General features: G+C 38.6%; 2 protein-coding genes across 2 annotated transcripts; one reads left to right on the top strand and one right to left on the bottom strand.

Annotated features, from left to right (window-relative positions):
• Positions 1–1,156: 1,156 nt before the first annotated feature.
• On the bottom strand, positions 1,157–6,722 carry si:dkey-20d21.12 (uncharacterized protein LOC556245 homolog). Its single transcript, XM_041798681.1, has 5 exons — positions 6,408–6,722; positions 5,365–6,024; positions 2,935–3,153; positions 2,650–2,744; positions 1,157–1,525 (listed from the first exon to the last, which is right to left on the bottom strand). The coding sequence occupies exons 2-5, from the start codon at positions 5,498–5,500 to the stop codon at positions 1,157–1,159; spliced, it is 819 nt and encodes a 272-aa protein (XP_041654615.1). The 5' UTR covers positions 5,501–6,024; positions 6,408–6,722.
• A 2,518-nt stretch (positions 6,723–9,240) lies between these two features.
• On the top strand, positions 9,241–20,514 carry amt (aminomethyltransferase). Its single transcript, XM_041799598.1, has 9 exons — positions 9,241–9,423; positions 13,167–13,334; positions 13,466–13,546; positions 13,785–13,916; positions 14,003–14,081; positions 14,287–14,432; positions 16,025–16,205; positions 17,853–18,008; positions 18,954–20,514. Exons 1-9 carry the CDS (start codon positions 9,286–9,288, stop codon positions 19,127–19,129), a joined length of 1,257 nt encoding a protein of 418 aa, XP_041655532.1. The 5' UTR covers positions 9,241–9,285; the 3' UTR covers positions 19,130–20,514.
• The last annotated feature ends 425 nt before the right edge of the window (positions 20,515–20,939 follow it).

Below are 20,939 nucleotides of genomic sequence, written 5' to 3'. Positions count from 1 at the left end.
AGAGCTGAAAGATCTCATTTCCTCTAATGAGGCCCAAGAGTCAAACTACTGTATGTCCAGGCCCTGCACTACGACAGGGGTAGTGGTCTGGATGAAAAAAATAAACATTGCCCCCTCCCCCCTTATAGACTATAGGTTGTTCTAAAAGATTAACATTCAAATTATGTATTTAATATTTAGGGTAATGTTAGCTAATTTCTAATGGCATTAGTTTCCTTAATACCGGTATTGTTGTCTTATCAGTTATGTTGACTCCATGCTGCAACATGATGCTCATTTTCCTTATATTGTCCAAATTTTAAATCTTGATTTTAACAGATCAAACTTTCCTCATTAATGTGGGAGACATGAGTTTAGGTATTCTGAAACTTTTGCCCTCAACAGATTGAAGCCTGAAGTCTGCAGTCTGCACTACCAACGTTTTAGCGTGTGTTTCAGAGAAGGTGTGTGCATGAGCATCGCGGTTGTGTGTCATATGCAGCATGAACGAAGATGAGGAAGAGAGGAGAGCAGCCGTTGGTGCAAAGATGCACGAACGTCAAACAGAAGTGGAGGAAAGGGGAAAAGAGTGACAGGTGGCAAGAGATCATGATGGGTTAAAAATTAAAAATGGAAGATTGTGCACGAGTCCCAAATCACAAGTCCGAGTCAAGTCGTGAATTATTTGTGCACGAGTCCAAGTCAAGTCTCAGGTCACTTATGTGTGCGACTTAAGTGCGACTCGAGTCCCCATCTCTGGTAAAGGCCACCTCCTGACTTAGCGATCCTGCCAGATGTTGTCTTTTTTCTTGTAGATTCAGTCTGGGTAGTTCTCAGATTATCTCTTTGGGGCTGCAGCCTCCTCCTCATTGATCTCTTCACAGGGTTGTCTTCTTGAGAAGTTGAGTCCAGGGGTTGAGGCGACCACCACCACCTCTTCATTCTTGTTGCTCTCTTCTTAGGGTTGTCTTCTTGAGGACCTGAGTCCAGATGTTGCGAGAACCACCACTTCCTATTTATCTTGGTTGCTCTTTTCCCTGGGTCTTCTTGAGGAGCTGTGTCCAAAAGTTGAGGGAACTACCACCTCCTTTTCATTCTCGTTCTCACCCTCATGTTCTGAAGAGCTGCTGTCAGATTCCTCTTCTTCAGCAGTAGTAACTTAGGAGATGCTGAAGGTTTAAATGAAGCAGAGCACAAAGTGCGGAGGCAGGTTCACCATAAGGGTCTTTAGGAGCTGCACGAGAGAGAGCCCATGCAGGGAACCGTCCTCATCATCCACTGCAGGTGAACCACTGACATGTCCTTGAGGCCATAAATCTGCTCCAAGGCTTGTAGCAGACTGATGGGTGATGATGAAGATGGAAATGAAGCTGAGCATGAAGTGCAGAATCAGCATCAGATGGTTCACCATAAGGGTCTTCAGGTCCGCTGTCAGGTCCTCTAGGCCATACAGTCTGCTCCAAGGCACCCAGAAGATCAATGGCCTCATAAAGCTCAGCTGTAAGAGTGGGGCCAGGATGGTGTAGCGGATCATCCTGAAGAAGGACTGATAGGAGGAAGGGTGTAAGAATCAGCGTGACAACAGAGGCAGCCTGAGGTTGGGCAGGGGTTGGATCAGGCTGAGGGAGACTAGTGGAAGGGACAATTTAATTTACTTGTCCACCTGTTCTTTGCAGCCCAGCTTAAATTATCTTAACCTCCTGAGACCTGAGTTTTTGTTTGGAATGCATTTTTAGTTTCTCTCACTTATTTGGGAACAGTAGGACTTGTCAGCCTTGTCTGTGAGCAGGAAATGGTTATAACCAAAACAAAAGTACACCCACAATATTCAGACTGGAGTTAACTGTTTGTGAATTACTCAATAATTGTGTGACTTGTGCTAGAACATCGGGAATCGCTATAAATTCTGCTGCTTCTATACAACCAAACTTTACAGTTTGCTGCTGAATTATCAGCCATCGGTGCTCTTCTGTAATTTTATCACATTCGTACATCCTATGGCACAAGAGAACAATTTTCTACTTATACCAAGTACAGTGCCTATAAAAAGTATTTACTCCTGTGGATGTTTTATACTTTTATTGATTTTATAAATCAATCATGGTCAAAATAATTTCACTTTTTTTTGCCAAAAAAGACCCCTCTTAAATATAAAAGTGAAAACAGATTCTGACAGAGTAACGTCAATTTAATAAAAATATGTGATGTAAAATAAGTGCATAAATATTCACCCCTTCAAGTCAATATCATCATAGCACTACACTCTGAATTATTTTGCATCAACTATTTAAAACTACAAAAAATTTATTTGACCTTAAATTTATTTTTCCGTTGTGCCCTGTTACCGATCTGTTATCATGGAGGAGGCAGAATTAATGATCTACTGCAGCCAGTCAGCAGGGAGCGCTAAATCTTTTGTCTTTATCGTGATAAAGCTCTTGTTCTGTCAATGTTTTTATACAGTCTAAATAAAAAGGTATTTCTATACAGGTCATGGAAAAGTCTTAAAGTTAAAAAAAAAAAGTCTTGGTAAACATTTCCTCTCCATGGCAGTCTTCTGTTAAACTGTTTTACAGCAGCATTGCTGATATTTTAAGAAGATTAAATGTTAAACTTCATGCATTTTGCTCATGTTCCTTCTCCCATGGCTGTCAGGTTATGTCTCAGCACCTGTAGCTCTTGGATCAGTAGTGAAAGCTCTTTTGCTGTGGCTTCTTTCTCTCTTACTGCCTCAGTAAGCATCTGGATTGCACCACCCTGCTGGACTGAAGAAACAGAGACAAAGCAATGCTTTTAGTGTTATGTTTTAGTTTACACAAGGCTATATGCCCTCATTAATAAATAAACCTCATAAAAACATTTTAATCTTCTCAACAAAACAAGTGCTATGTAATGTAAAGTTTCAAGAATATGAAATATCTATATAATATTAGAGGAAATAAAAAAAAATCTTACCCAAAAAGTAGAAGATGAGTAATACTGTTAACAGCAGTAAAGTGATGATAGCACAGCTCATAGCATAAGCATGTGATGAACTTGGAGTTAACATATCCTGTAGACGGGTCTGCCACTTGCTGCTGAGTTGACGGTCTCTTTGATTGGCTGCTGACACATCACATGTGTAGAGATTCCCATTCAGAGAGGGTGTGTAAGCAGGACGAGGAGGTCTAATCACTGAAATTGGACATACAAGAGTTGGTGGGGTTTTTGTTTCTACCTAGTTAACGCTCAAACAGTTGATATTTCACCAGGATATTTTTAATTTATGTCTAAATTCATATTAATCAAGTTTTTAAGTCTGCTGGTTTTTTCCTACAAGTTTGTTATGTGACAGCAGGTGTTGTTAAAAATTGTTTACATAAATCCAGATTGTTAAAATGGCCATTTATACCAAGAACCGACCTGACATGCTTAGTGAACTGTTTCGCATATCCATTGCAGAGGATATAATTTGAATTTATCCGGGAAACCTCCCATACAAAATGTTTGGAAATGACTTTACTATAAAAATTCTTGGAAGATGATTTGGCAAACATTTTGTCTGTCACATTAGTTAGGGGCCAATCTCTGCTAAAAGAAAGTAGCTCTTTGCTCTTGTTTTAATAAAGAAATGTATCCCAGTTTTGGTAAAACTGCTGCTCTACTATAGCTACATCTGAGCTAATTGCTACACCTGTATCCACTGTATATACCAGCTTACAGTACAATCCCCCCAACTATTAAAGTCATACCCAAGCAGGCTGGGAGTAAAAACATATTTTCTATCATGACAAACTTCCAGTGCTGTTCTTTGCTCTTGTTTGAATAAACAAATGTGTCCCAGTACTGTTAAAACTGTTGCAATACTATGGCTACATCAGAGTTAAATGCTACTCAGGGAGTAGCCATTGCTACCCTCTCCCAGTGCAACCAAACCCTGCCCATGGCTACTGCCTCATTCTCCTCAAATGACACTGATTGGTCAGGTCCATTTTCAGACCTGGCACAATTGTTTTGAACTGGGAACCCTGCAAGATTGATCTGCATGATGACAGACATGAAATCTAGCCAATCCATCAGCTTTGCAAGGTTAGCCTAGAACTGCCATCAAGCATATGTTCCTCATTTGCTAAGACAAATGAGGTAAATGGTGTGTTCTCAGACCACACTAGTCCTGCCATGAAAAAAAACCTCTCTATTGCTGCACTGTGTAATCAGAAGTCATAGATCAACCCTTTGATTTAGTGTCTGTGGTTGATTAATTGCTCTTGATCAGTGCTCTTTGTGAAATCAATGTACCCAAATAAAAGGTCAGTTTTGGCTGATGTATATTGTGCGTATGTAGAGATCCCTGGTGGTTCTAGTGAGTGGTATCTCCAAGGTGTGTGTACATTTGTAGCTGTATAGGTCGATCTTTGAGGTTATGTTGCATTACAAGTCCTAATCAAATATTCTTGTCTGTGTTTGAGATACTTGTGGGTTATTGGAGCAGTGTAAAAGGTAAATGTGAATCATAAAGTTTTTACACGCATTTAACTTTGTAAGCCTTGTTCACCTTGTGTGTGCACCTATGTTGGCTGTTAAGGGGTTTTGTTAACCTGACACTCCAGATTGAATTTCAAATATCCATTGCATGAATATATGTCACATTCATCTGGGAAAGCTCACATAGAAAGCGTTTGGGAAGGGCAGGACTTTTCAAACAATTCTTGGAGGGTGATTGGAGAAATATTCAGTCTCTAGATTTATAACGGTGGAGCTTCTGAATAAAATTGATGCCAAGGCCAGTCATGAGACATGCAAAAAATGTCATCTCTACAAGACAAGCTTTCAGTGTGTCTCTTTGCTGTTAATTTAAAAAGAAATGTGGCCCGGCTCCCAATAAACTGTTGCTTTCCTACAGCTACAGCCAAGCTAACAGCTGCTGCAGCAGCAACAGCCATTGGGTTCACCGACAGACCCCACCCAAAACAATCACAATACACCAACGCAGACCGGGAGAAGAGAAAATACATCATTTCTGTCATGAAAAGCTTTCAGTGTGGCTCTTTGCCCTGGTTTTAATGAAGACGTCATCCAGTTCTGACATAACTGCTGCTTTGACTATGTCTAAGCTAATCACTCCACTAACAGCCACTGTAATTTATATACCCACTCACACAACTACTCCCTAAAAACTCATGCAAAAGCAGGTCAGCAGATAAGCAAAAAAACATCTCTCCCAGCATAAAAAGCTTTTAGTGTTGTTTTAATTCTTCATCTCATGCAGAAATGTGGTCAAGATCTGGTAAAACCGACTCTATGCCAGAGCTATGGCCTATGCTCAGTATATGTGTCTGTGTTTTTGGCTGGGCTCAGTACAGAGTGTATGAGTGTGTATCGGCTTTGTTAGGAGTGTGTTTTTACCCTTTTGGCTGTTGTCATGGTGCGTTCGATGGAGGTCATTGATGGAGTCTACTGAATGGAGCTCGATCTCAGTGAGATCCCTTTCGCTGACCCGGTAGAACTGAGGGGTGGTCTGGGAGGATGGAGGCCTTGACATCTTGCCTCCTCTTACTGGACTTTCAGATAGTACTGGATGGCACTTCACTTATCAACACTGTCTCCCCAGGTAAAATCAATACCTCATTAAACTTTTCATTAGTAAGTACTTCCTTCGATCATTACACAAAAATGGAAAAATAAGCTTGCATCAGTTAAATGCGCATGGCCTGATAAATAGCACAACAATTAATCTACAAAATACTCATATCAACGTGGGTTTATTTACAAATCTTCACAAAAACTTGGGTCCTAATATAATTATTTGCTGTAGAGAAGAAGCTTTTAGTAACTGGAAGGTCAATTAAAGACATCTGGGTCCTTTTTATTGTCTGTGATAAGGCTTTTTCTTTCACGACCAATATGCTAATAAAAAGGACCTATCAGTAGTCATGCTAAGAATTTGATTGAAAGCTTCCTTACTTTAGCAACTACGGCAGTCCATTAGGATCAGTTTAATCTAACCTAAGTCCCCAAAAAATCAAGCTGGTGGTGTTCTGTATAGTCAGGGGTGTGTCTGGTTGTCTGAAAGAGAAGAGAAGATAAGGAGTTAGAGGTTGTTGTCCGCAGAGAACATTGGCATGTAAATCTGCATCATGACAGGCTAACAAGGCGGATCATCTCGGTTTCTATTTGAGACAAACAAACCAGGTCACTGAGTTGTTGATTTATCACCCTAATAATAGAGCTGGTTGTTAAACCCATAAAGGCACAGCGTTTGTGGAATTTGAATCACAGGACAAAGGACAGGTTGGGCTCCTATCTAATGAATGAATGGATGATTAACTGGTTTACTGCCTGATTTACAAACTAACCAGACTGTACATAAGAAACTGTGCTGTACAAATGGGTTTGCTGGAGTAAAACACGTACAGAGAAAAAAATCATGTTTATCTCTTTCCACCTACCTTCAGACACCATAAGCGAGAATTTTTGTATTGTCTGCTTGTTGTTCAGTGCCTCAGACTGAGACACCAGATTTCCAAAACATGTGCCAAGCAGCCATGAATTCTCAAACAAATGTCTGCATAAGTAATCCCAGAGCCAAACAGCATCAAAAGTCAACCAACTGAACTGAGATTTTATCCCAAAATGTAAAAAAGAAAGATCGATTAAAGTCCTTGATATACAAAAACAAAAAGGGAACTTCCAGGGTTTACTTCAGGGTCCTGCTCCACATGAGCATGTGTGTCACTGAGCAACTGCAGGATGCCTCCCTTCCCTGTCGCCTCCTCCTGTTAGTATGTTTGTGTGTGTTATTCCAATTTAGTCTACCCTAGTTGCCCCATTAGGGGGGTAGAGAGAGAGAGGGAGGCTTTTCAGTCCCCTCCAACCCCCACATGCACACACCCAACCCTGCAGGCCCTCAAAGCTTAAAATAGCAGCAGACACATGGAGGTATTATTAGTGTCCCAGCCCAAAGGATGACTCAAGGATCTGATAGGAGAGCATGGTGGGTACACTGGGATAAACACAGACACAAATACTCACATGTTAAATAGTTATAAGGGTGGCGACTTTATCTGACAAGAAACACCTGCTAACTTTTCATTGAAATAAAAACATCACTGAGACATATCCTTAATGTATCATTGAAAAAATTAAAAAATCTATGTGGTGTCTGATGTTATACCTGCTATGATATTTCGAAAAGTTTCTCAACTTTCTCCTGAGCAAAGCACAGAGATATCCAAACTTTGGTTCACTGAGGGTTGCATACAGGAAGGTATAAGGATGACCAGGTCACAGCAGATGCAGGATGTTTGAGGGGCAGGCATTAAAACAGTTAGAAATCCTGGTAAATGTTTAATTTTTCATATGACTAAAGCTACTGCGCTTCTGTTTTAACCACAGATTTAACAAAAACACACCAGGGAGGATGACAGAGGAAACGAACTTTATACCAAGGAACTCAAAGCACTTTTTGTATTTTCTTTCCACAGTTCGACATGTGGTTTTGTCCACTGAGAGGACGCTCTGCCCCAGGAAGACTTTTTGGAGGGCATTTATCATGTATAGTCCACTTAAAAGGCAACCTAGACACACTTTGTCATATGTTGTTCAATAACAGGGCACATGAGAGCTCACTTTGTCAACATTTGTTTATTTAGAGGGCACTTTGTCAAATTTTGTATATTTAGAGGGCACTAAAGAGGGAACTCTTGTCTATTTAGAGGACATGAAAGATGGCACTTTGTCACATTTTGTCTACTCAGAAGGCCCTTTGTCACCTTTTGTTTATTCAAAGGGTGCTAAATAGGACACTTTGTCAAATGTCGTCAACTTTTGAGGACACTTAAAAGAGAATACAAATTTTTATTTATATTAAGAGGGCGCTTAAGAGTTCACTTTGTCAGGCTTTGTCTACTAAAAGGAAGTGAAAGAGGGCACTTTGTCAACTTTTGTCTACATAAAGATTACTAAAGATGGTGCTTTGACATTTTTTTTGTATTGTGAGGTTGCTTAAGAGGGTCATTTGTCAGCTTTTGTCTTTTTAGGAAGCACTTCTTTAGAGGGCACTTCACCAAATTGTGCTTAATCAGAAGTCATTTGAGAAGAATTTTTCAAATTTTGTCACTTTATGGAGTACAAATCAGGCACTTCAGCAATTTTTTTTTCCCACTGAGAGGCCACCAAAGTGGGTACTTTGTCCTGGTAATCACCACAGTAACATGCAAGAGGGAACTTGAGCGGTGATTTTTTTAAACATTAGGGCACTTAGGGGGGTGATCGTGCCCTCTAATTCCCCTCTGAGGCCACTTTGATATACGGTGTGCCACCTTTAGCGATTTAAAGTTTTAAAGTTGGTAAAACTTATCCATTGTAGGTGAAGATACAAACCTTGAAATGGGGCAGATAGCGCTGAAAATGAGCTCAACTCATGCTGCTCTACTGCTTTAATACTTTTATCTTTAGGGTGTTACGATACAAGACATTGTTGGTACTTTTGTTGTCAATTTTTTAACTATTAGCTTTGTCATGCCGGTTTAGTCAGGATAAAAGTATAACTGAATTATACTTGTCAAAATATTTGTTTACAGAATAAGCACAGCAGCAGCACCTAGTGTTCAAACAAAGAAGTACAGTCAGCAGGCTTCATGTTCTGCTGTGGGCCCTATGTGTGGGCCATGTTTGACTTTGACGCAGGCCAAATAAAAATGATCCCCAGGCCCTATGGCTCTTGAACCATTGTTCCATAGTTTCATAATAGTAGCCTAATAGAATGGAAGTATGGAATGGTTATAATTTTATTGATTATTTTGAGTGACCTTATATTTGAACTGATTCCATTCAAATATAATTAAAATTTTACCCTGCTGTATGAATGAAAAAACTGTACCATCAGTGCCTATATTACATGTAAACAATTAAATACATTCTAATCAGAATGTAATGTGTAATATACATCATACCTTTGTGTTAGAATGAAAATAGTGTTAAGAGAGCCGCTGGATGAAAATCTCAGTTTGAAATTTTAAAGAGTAGTTGTATCACTTTGTATTTTTTTTTCTTCTTTTTTCATGGTACCATGAGTAATAGCTTTATATAGGGCTCTACTAAGGCTATTCATACCTTTACATATTTAAATAGGTCAACTACCGCTGGGCAGATTGCATAATACACTACATTTCCCACAATTCTTTGCTCCCCAATTGCTGCCGCTTCGTGTGTTTTTTTGCCCCGAAAGCAGTAAACCAGCATAGTGGAGTCCATAGAGTTTAGTAACACGGCGGAAGTGTCGCCTGTCCGGAGTCTATGTGAGAGTGTTACGGGGATTGAGGCGGCATGCTGTGGGCTCGGTTGCTGGTCGGGGTCGGGGGTTCGGGGCTCGGGCTGCGGGCTTCCAGGGATGGTTTGCTGCGGGTGTCCGGAGCTGCATGTGCGGGGAAGAGGCAGCAGCAGAGACAGGCTTCGAGTGCGGAGGTGAGTGGAGCATGAAGTGTCGCTGCTCCGTAAAACTTTCATCATTGTTAGTGGTCCAAAGTGCTGTAGCTTTAGCCTGCATTCTTAGACTAAATTCTGTTTAGAAAATGGCTTTAAAATTTGAGTCAGTAGTTTTTAATGTTAGAAATGGATGCTTGAACTACTTTCCCCCATTACCTTTGATTCACAACCTAGGAGTGCTCTATAAAAATGAGTCAGGGGCTCTGTCAGTGTTATTTTATGTTACAGTCGGCTGAGTTTGACACAGCTGCTGTCATTTCATGCAGAGGTAATTTAACATCTGTCCCAACAGACTGTTCTCCTCTCAGCTTCACATCACTGAGCTGCTCAGGATGATTTCATTAAACCATCTTGTGACTGACTCTACTGTATGCTGTCAGCTCTCTGTCAGTCCCTGCTTATTTAATATATGAGGCACAACCAGTCCATTCATTCAGCAATTCTGTCATCTCATTTTATCACTATTTCCATGCATAAAAGTAACTGAAATTATACACCGAACACTAGACACATCTCTCTAAATATGTAAATTTGTGGATTTGTCAAACATAAAAGTGCATCAAGGATTGATCTTCGAGTGTTGCAAAGAGCAAAAGAGCTGAAGAGAGCAAAGTCCCAGTAACCATGTGGAGCGCCCTAATCTGTTGTAGTTAAGGCATGTGTGCCTGTCTAAGCGTCTGTGTGCATGTTACACCAGAATAACTGCCCCTCATCTATTCATTCAGAGTAATAGCTGACTTTGGACCCAGACACTTTTGTCAAAAGAAATTGAGTCTTATGTAAAGTGCCGACAAACACTATCTCATGATGCACTGATAAGCCCCCTTCACCAGCTGGTTCAAAGGTAAGAAGTCAGAGGGACAGAGAGAGCTGAATACAGGGGGAGAAAAGGGGATAGTGTTGGAGTTTACAAACATAATTGTAATAAATTTTGTGGTAGTGTTATTAATACATTCATGATGAGAGATTGGGAATTTGCAAAATGTCTTGTTTTTAATTTCTCAAAAACTGCAGAACTCCTGCACACTTTTATGCTCCTCTATGATTGGCCAATGAAGGCCAGAGAGCTCGACCATAGAGAGTATGAGTGAAGGGCCTTAGATTTGTTATAAAAACCTCAGTGCCTCCTGGTAAATAGTGTTTTAAGAGTTGAGGCATTGGGAAGATGCATGGATATATGAAACATGTATGTGTAGCATTAGTTTTTTTTCTGATAGCAGTGCTAAATTCAAATTTTTTATACAGTCCTGGTGCTTAAACAGTGCCTGATTCGTTACTTTTTAGAGAAAAAAATAATGTTGATATTTAGCAGGAGAATAAAAGGAATCTGGGTATCCTAAATAATTTGCAGAAATAGCATTTTAAGATGCCAGTCGAACATAGGATGAGAAAAGAAACCTGTGTAACTTCCATATCATTTTTCTTGCCTTTTATTTGGTGTGGCAGGGTAATGAAGTATGGACATCTGTGTGGTAATTTGGTCCAGTAGGTATCACATGCGTTAATACCAGTACCATGCCCATCCCTAACAATCAGAGCAGTGTTTCCCAACCATTTTTTCTTGGAGTCCCTCCTACATGTACCCTTAGAAAAGCAGAGCCCCCCCCAGGACCCAAGAGAGAAGAAAAAGTGACACACTCCCATCAAAAACCAGATTTAGATTTTAATTGTTTCACTGATAAAACCCCCACAAAGGCCTATGCATGCTTTTCTTTTAAAAAAATCTTTGTATAAACGACTTAGTAACAGCTTTATCATGGTTTCAGTCAATATTTGCAAATCTACTGTAATTTTTGCTGCCTCAGAGCAGACAAAGCCTTGTACCCCCCTAAGATCTTTGGCGCTCTCCTGGACCCCAGGTTAGAAACAAATGAATCAGAAGCATATAAGTGGCAGCAACATGTCTTTCCTTTGCAGCAAAAGAAAAACACGACTTCTTTCTGAAGTAAAAGCTCAGATGAGGCGTAATTCAGAGAATCATCAATCATGGCATTTATAAGACACAGATTCAGTCACATGACCCTGAGAAGTGATAATGGTAGGCTGGTTAATTGGCTTTTTCTGTGTGTTTAAAAACGAGTTTGATTTTTTTGTCAGCATTCAAAACCAATTTTAACCTTTTAGTCAAGACATTTGTTTTCTTTGAACTGATTTAACCTGCCAAAAATGAATATTAATAAAACTCTATTAACTGACACTGATACAATCAAATGCCAAAATAATGAAGACTGCATCACTTTAAAGTAACTCAGTGCTTAATATTTTGACAAACTTAATTTGTTTGCAGCCTGTAACTACTTAAAGTGCAAACATTTTTGTGCAATAACCTCAATGAAATAGTTTTTATAAATGTAATTTAGTTGCCCCCTTTATCCTCCTGTTTCCTTCATTTGGATTATACGTTTGTTGTCCTTTTCCTCAAATTTGACTCAGTCTGGTTTCACTGATTTTAGATAAAGATAGCTTTAATTGTCGCCAATTTATCTGACATATTTTTGTCCAGTTTCCTCTCATCTTATTCATTCAAGTTTGACACTGTTTTGTTCCTATATTTTTATGATATTTACACTATAATTTTCCTTGTTTAGAGTTTGAAAAATAACAATGTTGCATCATGTTGACTGTAGTGATGATCAGAGAAGCATTTGATTACAGATGATCACAACCACACCATGTAATTTTTCTGATAGCAGCTAAAGATCCATGATGTTCAAATTTATGCATATATTTAAAAATGATTTCAGCCAATATCAATACCAACATTTAAATGTAGTTCAGACCCACAACCTCTGTCCCTAGTGCATAGTTTAGCCTTCTGGCAACCTTAACCTTCTGGAACACAAGTTTAAGGATGAACAAAACAGAAAATTTCAGTCCTTAAAACACACTTTAAGGTGTAAGGAATGATGATGAACAAAGAAAAAGACTTCCGCTGAGGTCTGTTGGTCCAGCCCAATATTTACAGCTAATATAAGTGGGGTTTCATCGCCAAAATACTGGTTGTAAATGTGGGCTAAAATTTTCACTTTTAAACTAATATCTGCTCCTACGGATATCTTTCAGATAATGTCATGCATCCCTGTTGGCAGCACACACTTGTCTCCTTTTTGGCTTGTTTGTCAAAACTGCCCCTGTCTAGTTTTATTCTTTTTAAAGCAAATCTAAATCACCTGTGCTACAGCTTTTCCAGCCAACTGTATTCTAACATTTTTTACTTAATTCTTACACTTTTTTGCAATTTATAGTCAGTATGCACCATTTACTTGTAATTATAAAATGAAATGAAATAATAAAACTCGCATAATTCATTTTAAGTATTAATCATAAAGGGTATTTGCAAAAGATGTGGTGGAACCATACATATTATTTTTAGGCAACTATATCAAAGAAATGCATATTTATAATCAAAAACATTGAAAATGGATCAAAATCAAAGACAACCAGGTGGTTGAAATCTTTAAGATCATCCCCATCCCCATGGCTTTCACCCTGACTGCTGTGAAGGCATGATCCAATGATGTTTTAGTTTAGATTTTTATCACTGATTAATAGTAAGAGCAGTTTTTACACATTACTGTTGGTGTTACTTTGCTACCCCTTTAATCATATTGAGTATTTTATCTAAAGATGCACAGTTTCCTCCTCAAGTTAGAAAATGAATGAGCATCCCAATTCTTTATTTCATAGGTGGTTCACTCATTCTGTTGTTTGATTTCCTCCAGGTCACACTGAAGAAGACTCCGCTATTTGATTTCCACAAGGAGCATGGAGGAAAGATGGTGGAGTTTGCAGGCTGGAGTATGCCAGTGCAGTACAAAGACAGTCACATCGTGTCACACATGCACACCAGAGAGCACTGCTCCATCTTCGACGTCAGCCACATGCTGCAGGTGAGACACCAGTGTAAACTGACACACACATATATATGTACTACACATGTGTCGCCTTGCTCACTGAATATTTAGTGTGCCAACTTCATAACATTCATACTCACATAATCCTCTTTGTCTTTTTCTGTCAGACCAAAGTACATGGCAGAGACAGGGTGAAGTTTATGGAGTCTCTGGTAGTTGCAGATATTGCAGAACTAAAAGACAACCAGGTAAGAAGAGCTGCCTCAAAGTGAACCTGTAAACCTTACTTTTTAAAGTTGCAATATTATGTGATTCAATATGATCACATTATTCAATAACTAGTATAAAGCTTTCACCCAAACACTTGGTTACTGGTGATACTAGAATCACAGAGAAATTTTTTATGTGGAGTTGGTATAACTTTACCAGCTTAATCTGTTGAATGTATACACCATCAACCCCTGTCTATTCTTCCTCACCTCCTAGGGTTCCTTGTCCCTCTTCACCAATGAGAAAGGAGGGATTATGGATGATCTCATCGTAACAAAGACAGACCAGGGCTACCTCTACGTTGTCTCCAATGCTGGCTGTGCTGATAAGGACTCTGCTCATATGAAGGTACATGCATATGTTAAATACATGTTCAGGATATGGTACACTGATAGAAACTATCTAATTTGTGTTTGTGTGTGTTTTAACCATAGGCCAGGCTGGCTGAGTACAAAGCTGCTGGTTTTGATGTGGACCTGGAGTTCCTTGATGAAGCACTGATTGCTCTACAAGGTAAAATGTATATTTTTTCTCTATTAATACCCTTACCAGTATTTCTCATATGATTTCAAGCTTCTATTGCACTCTGAACTCTGTCAAATCTTTAAAATATTGAACTCCATCTTTACTGAGTCCTCTGTTATTGACTATTTAACATGTTGTCTGTCAGACTCAATGTATTTGAAATTTAGATGATTTGTGATTTTTGTGTTGCCAGGTCCATCTATGTCTCAGGTGCTTCAGCAGGGGCTTAAGGAGGACCTCAGTAAGCTGACCTTCATGACATCCGCCTTGGCTACTGTGTTTGGTGTTCCTGGCTGCAGGGTCACCCGCTGTGGATACACTGGAGAGGATGGTGTGGAGGTCAGAGTTTTTCTCTCAACTACTCTTTCAGCTTTCTTCTCCTCTTTCTTCTCTACTACTTATTTATGGAGGAATTTAATATACTCGTGTTTAATGCATTTATTCGGAATTAACCAACTTTAAAAATATGCTCAACAATCCAGACTTTATTTTTTTATTTTTCAGTTTGGAGATTTTTGGATCAGGGTGATAAAATCGTCATCAATAGAGCCAAACATGGCTTTTATCAAATGTTTAATGACTGAATTAATCAACAATGACCACTTGGAGGTGGATTGGATTCAGAATCTTTATTCTGAAATGTAATTTGATTTGGCATAAAATATGAATGAGGGGTGGGGCAGGGGCAGAGAGAAGGTATGAAGGAATGGAGGTAAGGGAAGAGGAAAGAAGGGATAGACAAGAGACAGGAAAGAATAAAGGAGGGGTCTCAAGAAGGAGGGATGTGAGAGCAGGATCAAAGGGGAGGAAAACAGATAAGGTGTGGTTAAATACCTGCCACATGGTTACGAGGCGTGCTTTGCTCCTTAACTTTTTTATAAAACTGAATTTAGTGTTAAGGAGTTAAGATTTTTACATCTCTTTTAATGTCATAGAGGCAGCATGGAGGGGTGAAGCTGATGCTGCAGAGCTGATAGTGGAAGCATTAACAGAAGAAAAATGGTGGAGCTGGTGGGAAAGAATAGTGCTACGTGTTTGAAACTTAAACTGCTTGTTTTCACATGCCACTTGTGCATGTGCAACACGTAACCATGTGTAAAAATCATGAACTGGGGACAAAAAAAAAATAAGTGTAGGATTCAGTATGAAAGTTCAAAAAGGTCAGCATTTAATTGTGCTTGCAGTGTACACTAAGTATAAAACAACTTATAATTGTTCGTTAAAGATTTTAATTCTTTTGAAAAACAAAAAACCTGCAAATACCATTAGTGTTTGTTATGGACTAATTTACTTAATCTTAAATATGCAGGGTGATTTTGAAGACAGCTGCTTTCACTTTTGGCCGAGCTTTTGTTGTTTTTGTAAAATGGCACCTTAGTATTTGTCTCTTTTGTTGTTGCTCATTGTGATTTAACTGGTTAACACTGCTAATCACTCTTACAATATTTGGTTTTTAAGGACCTCTCTATTGTCTCTGTTAGTTGTTTACTACAAGGATTTCTCTTTTTCGTGCTCTTATCGGCCCACTCTGCTGGAGCTCAGGAGATGGCAGGATTGGTGTGGGTGGGTTTTTCTCTAGCAGAGGGAATGTGGGAGTTTGCTTTTATGTCTTTGGCTTTTCTTTCTCATAAACATGCTCATTTGACTCACTCTGTATTTTAATTGCATGGAAATGTAGACCTTTTCCAAAATAAGATGCTTATTAGTTGAATCTTGTTACATGCTGAAGCAGAATAATTTGTTTTTCTTTATAAATAGTGAGTAAAGAGCGAATATGTAATGTAGAAGTGTTTGTAAATAAAAAATCTTTATTTAAAAACATTATTTTAACACTGATGTAGTGAATTATGCTGTTTCTAGTTCATATTTTTTCTATAAACCTTCCACATGGAGACCCAGCTCTACAGTCTACCTGTGTCTCTGTGTTTCAGATCTCTGTCCCTCATCGAAGAGTGGTTGAGCTGACGGAGAAGCTGCTGGCTAACAGTGAGGTGAAGCTGGCTGGTCTGGGTGCCAGGGACAGTCTGCGGTTGGAGGCGGGGCTTTGTCTCTATGGAAACGACATTGATGAGACCACAACACCTGTGGAGGCCACTCTTGTCTGGACCATAGGTAAGATTAGAGTGTTCATTACAAAACATTTTAAACCAGATTGTGTGTTTATTGAGAAAAAGGAGTTCAAAATAAAGAAATTATTTCTTTTTTTCAAGCACAGAGAGCATCATGAGAACATTATAATCACATCATTCTGTCTTTATTTTCAGCTAACAGATCATTAGCTTTGAAGAGCACGAGGAAGGGTACATATTTCACCCTTCAATACATAAATAAGGGCAAAAATAACTAGCCTGGCTGTGTCTGAATGAATACAAATTGGTTAACAGCTCAGCTGTAGCTCACTTAGAACATTTTATAAAATCAACTAGCAGTTGTTTTGACTCTGCTGTGTACCAGGCTATTTATTTCAATACCATATGGGAGGCAATCATAGACTTTTGAGCAAATGGAAACATCACCAGCTACTACTGGTGTACTGCTTTTTTCCTTGCCTTTGTTATGCATGGCCATTTTTGTAAAAGTGGACACAATTGATAATGTTATTACAACGATGTGTAAAACGTATGTACAGTGCATTCAGAAAGGGTTCAGACCCCCTTCACTTTTTTCAATTTTGTCGTATTGCAGCCTGATGCTACAGTTAAAAAAAATAATCTATTTTCATTAATTAACAAAGTGATAACAGGATTTAGATTTTTTGAAAATTAGTTAAAAATAAAAAATTGAAATATCACATTGACATAAGTAATCAGACCTCTTGCAAAACACTTAAAATTTAGCTCAGCTTCCTCCCATTTCTCTTTAACTTTGCTGAGCTGCTTCTGTTTATTGGACTCCATCTCCGGTGAGCAATCAGGAAGGGGGTCTTTGTCAGAGAGGTGACCAAGAACCCGATGGTCACTGTGACTCAGCTCCAGAGATCCTATGTGGAGAAGGGAAAAAGTTGCAGAAGGACATCCATCACTGCAGCCCTACACTGATCTGGGCTTATGGCAGATTGGCTGGACAGAAGCCTCTCCTCAGTGCGAAACACATGAAAGCCTCTTTGGCCTTCACGCAAAGGTTTTTGCACACTCCTAGTGGGCTTTCATGTCTTTTGCATGGAGGAGAAGCTTCTGATCGGCCAATTTGCCACAAGCCCAGATCCGCAGAGGGCTGCAGCAGTGATGGTTGTCCTTCTGGAACTTTGTCCCACAGGATTTTGTTAAAGCTGCTCTATTAGCTGTTGCCAGTGACAAAACTGTTGTAAACCATATGTGTTAATGGTTCTTAACACAGACATCATGGATTCACAGTTAATGGTGTGATTATAAAAAATGGAGAACAAAAAAAAGAAATGCTTATTAGTAAAAGGGATGCTGCAACATTGCCTGCACACCAGGAACCCCCATATCAAGTATTTATTTGCAACAAGTGATGTTTCAAGCCACAAGTCTAACTTTCTTAGACTTCCTTACAAGTCTGAGAAGGAGCATGTTGTCTCGAAACATCAATTTTTGGTTGCAAATAAATGCTTATTAAGGAGCTCAGGAAGTTACTGTTTGACTTATCATGTTGAGGAAACTAACACAACTTCTCCAATCTATAATTTGGCTGTATAAATGCTGGATGAAGACATTTGTAACTTCAGTTGGAAAAAAAAGTGTTTTTTTTGCTTGTCACTCTGAACTGATGTCTTGACTTGATTTGTCTCTGACTTAGGAAAGCGTCGACGTCAAAACAAAGATTTCCCTGGTGCTGACATCATCGTACCTCAAATCAAAGCCAAAACAGCAAGGAAGAGAGTCGGTCTGGTGTCCACCGGCCCCCCTGTCAGACAACACACACCAATCCTCAGCCCTGAGGGAAAGGTTATAGGTAAGACTGTGGGACCTCAATTAGGGCTACCAAAAAATTAGAATATCCCACATCAATTTATCTCAGAATTTCTTTGGTTAATCATAATTAATCTCACCTTTTTGCCATCTTGACATTCCATCATTTTGCATTTAAACCTGCTATAGTTTCATTTAGATTTTATTACTGACTTAAACCAAGGGTAATTGACTACTTGATTTGATGCAGACCTGCATTTATTTTGAAATAAAATGAGGAACTTCCCATAGATGATGCAAGGTTTTGACATGAATTAAACCATGAAAAAGGAACTTGTTATGGACTGAAAAGGAAATAAGGAAATGTTATATAGTATACACAACATACAGATGACTTTTGACTTGTTCAATGAGCTGTCTGTGAGGTTTTTTTTAAGTTAAATGACCTAAAGAAGCAGTGATGGAGTTATTTAACGTCACTGCGGCTGCAGGGAGATACTGAGATTAATGGCAATTAGGAAAAATGGATGCACAATGATGTAATTTAATTGACTGGGAATAATGAATTAATAGCAACAGCCCTAACCTCTATACTTAAAATAAGAAGGGTGCAATACTGTTCCTCAAAAATGATCGCTGCTGGAGTGAATTCTAAAATAAAATAATCAGTTACCCATGTTAAAGAAATTCAAACACAAGGTTAAAAAGCTCTTCCAATGACACACAAAAGATTAACTATGAAAACCAGCAATTATACAAACCTTGCCTACCTGTGTTTTTCACAGTACTACCACTAGGGGTCATAAAAGTCTGACTTTTTTTAACCCTACACTTTATTTAATGAATAAATGAGTACAGGAGTGCATCGATGTAATGCGTAGGACCCTGAACATGTAGTAGATTTGAAGCTTTTTGCTCATAAAATAAATCTGAAACCCAGAGAAGAACACTTTGAAGTTACAGTCACATTTGTTGATGTTTTTTTTAGGTGAGGTGACAAGTGGCTGCCCCTCTCCCTGCCTGAAAAAGAACGTTGCCATGGGTTATGTGGATGCCGCATTCGCTAAGAATGGAACAGCCATTCAGGTGGAGGTCCGGAAGAAAGCAGTGCCCGCCACCGTTAGCAAGATGCCCTTCGTCCCCACCAACTACTATTCTGGATAAGAGGGACACGCACAGGAAAACACACAATAACTGCTAGTGCATCCAGTTAAAGTACAGTAAAAACACTCACTGTGTGAGGTCATCTGAGAAAAGATAATCCAAAGTTATACAGGTTTCTACAATGCAGTATTAAAAGTATTGCAATTAGATTTAATGCATAAGAGTATGCAACAGTATTAAAGTGATAGGTTGTCTAAAGGTACTAGGACCTGCTGACCTGTAAGGACTTGGCTCTGGACCTTAAAAACAGCCCATCAAAGTTATGGTGTTTAAGGGATACAGCATCCAGTAACACATTTCCACCTGTAGTTGGATGTATAGGAAATTAATAACAAGCAGTGTTGTTGTGTTCAAGATATACAGTAGTATAGATCAATTTGCTCTGTTAACACAGTTTATAGGCCAAGATCTTAATTTTTTGTCTATTTTATTTTGTTGGTTTATTGAAGGTTAAAGTTAGTCTATTTGCTGCCCTTTAGTTAGAAGTTAAGCCGTGAGACAATGTTTTTGGTGACAAGTAATTGATTAACTTAAAGTGTAGGATTACTAATGAAACTTGAAATACTTTGTCTCTGCTGGACCAAAACAAAGATATTCCAAATAGATATTTCATATTTAATTTCTACATGTCTGCATTTTGCTGTTAAGGTCTTTCATATGCCAGAAATATTTGAACTATTATTTTTTCTTAAACTTGAATCCTTATGTGGACAAACTGTGAGTATAAACATGATTTACGAAGAAAAGTAACACTGTGACTGCAGAATATGACAGAGCATTAAAAAAATTAAGAAGTGAAACGTGCTGAATGAATGGATTAATGTACAAATGAGACCCCTTCTCTGGCTCTATAGGAGGGGGGAGAGAGGGAGAAACTTGGATTTCTATGAAGAAAACCTCATTTTAGGGTAATTTGAAATGGGCCTCTTATGTATGATCATAAACAAAACCCTCATTGTGTGGAAATAAAGCTTGTTTTTATGATCAAATTTCATCTGATTCCTGTTAGGAGAGATATTTAGAGTTCTGGCTTGCTCCACTGATATGGTTAACAAGATGATCTTTACATGAAAACTTGAACTGAATTGTTTCTTACACTATTTATAATATATAATAATGTGATTCAACTTAAAGATTAAGACACACAATATGATGTTTTTTCATGGCATCAAATAATGATGTAACAACTGTTTTAAATTTTTACATTGTCTGCAGTTTTCAGTGGAACTCTGAATGTCTGTATTTGTAAATATACATAAAAACATACTTAATTATGGCATAAAACTACTGATTCATAGCTTGTCTGCTGAATTAACTCTGATCTGAAAGTGCACTTACTACATCACTGTGGATTTCCATTTTTAACTAGATTGTTATTAAAACTTTGTGAATAAATTTTGTTTACTGATTAACAATCATATTCCAGTAATTTTCTTTGAAGTATTTGAGAATGAGAGTAAAAATTTGTCTCTCAGTTAGACAATTCTCTTCACATAACTGAGCAATCATTAAAATTTGGGGAGTCTAGACACTGGTGGTGGTGGTGGTGATGAAAGGAAGAGGATTGGATGAGGAATGGATTTCTTTGGGGCTTGACCCAGATACTGATGACATGGCTCGGAGGCAGCAATGAAGGGATACAGAATATACAAAGGAGCTGGACCTGAACACTGATGAGATGCTGGGGTGGAGGAGGGTTGCAGCAGTCGTACTGAAACAACAGATTGTGGAGGATGAATGGAATTGAAACAATCTTCCTACTTGATCATGTGCTAAGCCTTGTATCTTGATTAAACGGTGGTATATAATA

The sequence above is a fragment of the Cheilinus undulatus genome, linkage group 11 (genome assembly GCF_018320785.1).
Source record: "Cheilinus undulatus linkage group 11, ASM1832078v1, whole genome shotgun sequence".
NCBI classification, from domain to species: domain Eukaryota; kingdom Metazoa; phylum Chordata; class Actinopteri; order Labriformes; family Labridae; genus Cheilinus; species Cheilinus undulatus.
This window is presented reverse-complemented; position numbering and strand designations above follow the sequence as displayed.

Excerpts from the sequence above, each read along its gene's own strand:
- si:dkey-20d21.12 (XM_041798681.1), bottom strand. The coding sequence starts at position 5,500 with ATGTCAAGGCCTCCATCCTCCCAGACCACCCCTCAGTTCTACCGGGTC. Across the intron at positions 3,154-5,364 it reads CCATGACAACAGCCAAAAGG|TGATTAGACCTCCTCGTCCT; the intron begins GTAAAAACACAC and ends GTCCAATTTCAG. Across the intron at positions 2,745-2,934 it reads ACTCATCTTCTACTTTTTGG|TCCAGCAGGGTGGTGCAATC; the intron begins GTAAGATTTTTT and ends CTGTTTCTTCAG.
- amt (XM_041799598.1), top strand. The coding sequence starts at position 9,286 with ATGCTGTGGGCTCGGTTGCTGGTCGGGGTCGGGGGTTCGGGGCTCGGG. Across the intron at positions 13,917-14,002 it reads AGGACTCTGCTCATATGAAG|GCCAGGCTGGCTGAGTACAA; the intron begins GTACATGCATAT and ends TTTTAACCATAG. Across the intron at positions 16,206-17,852 it reads CACTCTTGTCTGGACCATAG|GAAAGCGTCGACGTCAAAAC; the intron begins GTAAGATTAGAG and ends TCTCTGACTTAG.